This window comes from Teleopsis dalmanni, chromosome X (assembly GCF_002237135.1).
Source record: "Teleopsis dalmanni isolate 2A chromosome X, ASM223713v2, whole genome shotgun sequence".
Lineage (NCBI taxonomy): Eukaryota > Metazoa > Arthropoda > Insecta > Diptera > Diopsidae > Teleopsis > Teleopsis dalmanni.
The window spans coordinates 58,297,103-58,299,587 of NC_051848.1; the positions used below are offsets into that span (position 1 = coordinate 58,297,103).

The 2,485-nt window shown below is 32.7% G+C and overlaps 1 protein-coding gene across 1 annotated transcript; it reads left to right on the plus strand.

Annotated features, from left to right (window-relative positions):
• The first annotated feature begins 1,246 nt into the window (after nucleotides 1-1,246).
• LOC119687073 lies at nucleotides 1,247-2,124 on the plus strand. The gene is made up of 3 exons (XM_038101248.1): nucleotides 1,247-1,388; nucleotides 1,458-1,574; nucleotides 1,679-2,124. The coding sequence occupies exons 1-3, from the start codon at nucleotides 1,275-1,277 to the stop codon at nucleotides 1,991-1,993; spliced, it is 546 nt and encodes a 181-aa protein (XP_037957176.1). The 5' UTR covers nucleotides 1,247-1,274; the 3' UTR covers nucleotides 1,994-2,124.
• Nucleotides 2,125-2,485: the final 361 nt, after the last annotated feature.

The window sequence follows — 2,485 nt, forward strand, 5'->3', positions numbered from 1 at the left end:
CGATTTTTACTATGGAAAATTCTTGTTGTACGCGATTTTTTGACCAAACACGGCACCACTGTCATCATTCAGGCACCATATTCGTCAGATCTGGCACCGTGCGACTTTTTTCTGTTCCCGAAACTCAAATTTCCCCTTCGTGGTAAGCATTTTGATTCGATTGAATCGGTAAAAGAGAATTCCCTGAAGGAACTAAAAGCCATACCTTCACGGGCCTACGAAAAGTGTATGGAAGATTGGGTTAAGCGTTGGCATATGTGTATCACTTCAGAAGGAGCATATTTTAAAGGAAATAAAATAAATTTGGAATAAAATTTAAATTTGTGTGTTTTATTTACAAAATCCAAAATTGTATTGCAAGTGTATGAAATGTATTGAAATGACCATTAACATGTTATCTTAAATGATGCTTTCAGATGACTCAAACTTTCAAACTTTAATCACTAAAATTAGACATCTAATAGATATCTACTAGATATCTATGGTATATAACACAGATTTAAGTTTTTCATACGCAAACTAGAAAGACCCCAAAATGGAATGTAGTAGTTAGCGTATGCACAACACTGAAACTGCTAAGTACTGCCTAATTTAGCAGAAAGACAGCTTCGTCAGGTGAGTAAGAAAAGAAGCTCAGAAGATTTGAACCCTCTTCTAGTCAACGGTAAATATTGTCACATGAATTAAATTACAGTGTTCTCCTCAATCGCAGATTCACACCACCGATAAAAGCCATAAGAGGGCAGTCTCAGTCATATAGCATATTTTTCTAGTACACATAAATCTGTAGTGCTGAGCAGCTTACGCTTTAATTGTAGCAGGTGACTGATATGTTTCTTGACCGGTTGGGACCAGCTCGATCTTGAATCCTAACAGCTGTTTTCATCTGTATATTTAGCTATGCCTGAAAGTAAAAAGTAACTAATTTAAATAAGACTGAAATCGGTTCCATTAAATTTGAAGTAACCGGCCATTCTTAGTTTCTTAACTTCCTCCCTTCAGCTTCTATATTTCTGGTTTTAAGAATTTGTCGTTCGTTATATATAATTGGCAATATATAATACATAAAAGCTTAATATACGTAGTAATACTTGTATGAAGAGCAAAAAAATATTAATCATCATAGCCATGAAATTTTCTGGAAAATTGATTAAATTAGTTTTGAAATTCAAAAGAAAAGTATAAAAAAAAAAATTTCATTTGTTCAGTTACAAATAAAAATCTGTAATTAAAGAAAAATATTTCTTGTGCTAAGACCTAAATAATTTTTCAAAATGGTTAAAGAAAATTATACATGGGACTTTGTACAAAAGCATTTTGGTGATCTTCAGAAGTTGAGGACTGAACTCTGGGATGTTGATATGAAATATTTGCAATCGAATCTAATGGTAAGTAGCTTTTAATGCTTTGCACCATAGTTCTTATTTTTACTTAAATTTTACTTACTTTATACTCAGCTTCACGCAACATTAACTTTTATGATTCATGAAATGATCGAACTGAGACCTGAAAATAAAGTTCATTTTGTCATTGATTTGTATGGCCCTGTAAAAATGAAGGATACTCAGAGAAAGGTAAGTTTAGTAATTTCCTTATATATGCGCATAATTGTATATATATGTACACACACACGCGTCTTTATATAGATTAATATAAATGTACTGTAATGTATATATAGGTTACAATAATGTACAAGAAATTTCTCGAGGAGAGCCGTCGTGTTTTGAGTGACGAAGATGAGCGTAATTTATATGAGCATGTTTATCTTAATTTGGATGATTTCGTTGATCCGGATATATCGTGCCCAGATCCAAATGAGGAAGAAGAGCAAACGGAAGAAGGTCTGGGAGAGGGAGAGGCAGAGGGAGAATACGAGGAGGAAATGACTGAGGAAGAAACTTTGGGTATAAACACAGAAGCGGCAACATCTCTACTCACAGAAGCGGTAGAAGCGGTAGAGAATCTACTTGGAGGAACGGCTAGAACTTTTTAAATGAAAATTTAAGTCAAGTTTTAAAGTTCACGTATTCAAAAAATCAAACCGTACTCCAATAAAACTTTCCAAATCCGATGATCAAAACAAAGATGTTTAAAATTGATTCAAAAACATTTATATTAAATGAGAAGAAGTATATTTTTTTATATAAATATCATAATTTGGTATTTGGTGTAGAAATATTTAAAATACAATTGTTGTTTTAATAATACATGTGTTTGACTTCATTTCTTAATTACTTGAAAGTATAGTGTTTACACAGTTTGTCCCAAATCTGTTAAGATTGCTTTCATAAAATATTTTAAGTCAACGAAACCTATGTGTATATGATATTAGTGTAGCATACTTTCAAAACTGTGCCCTCAGTATATTGTCTGTTGACAATATTTGGATCACAGTGGTCGCTACCCACTGAAAATTGGCTTTGTAGATATACGTAGCCCTATCACTCTATAGGGCTTAAACCAAATAACCAAATAACTGAAGTAC

Coding starts and splice junctions, on each gene's coding strand:
- LOC119687073 (XM_038101248.1), top strand. CDS start 1,275: ATGGTTAAAGAAAATTATACATGGGACTTTGTACAAAAGCATTTTGGT. Junction 1,389..1,457: donor ATTTGCAATCGAATCTAATG/GTAAGTAGCTTT, acceptor CTTTATACTCAG/CTTCACGCAACATTAACTTT. Junction 1,575..1,678: donor TGAAGGATACTCAGAGAAAG/GTAAGTTTAGTA, acceptor ATGTATATATAG/GTTACAATAATGTACAAGAA.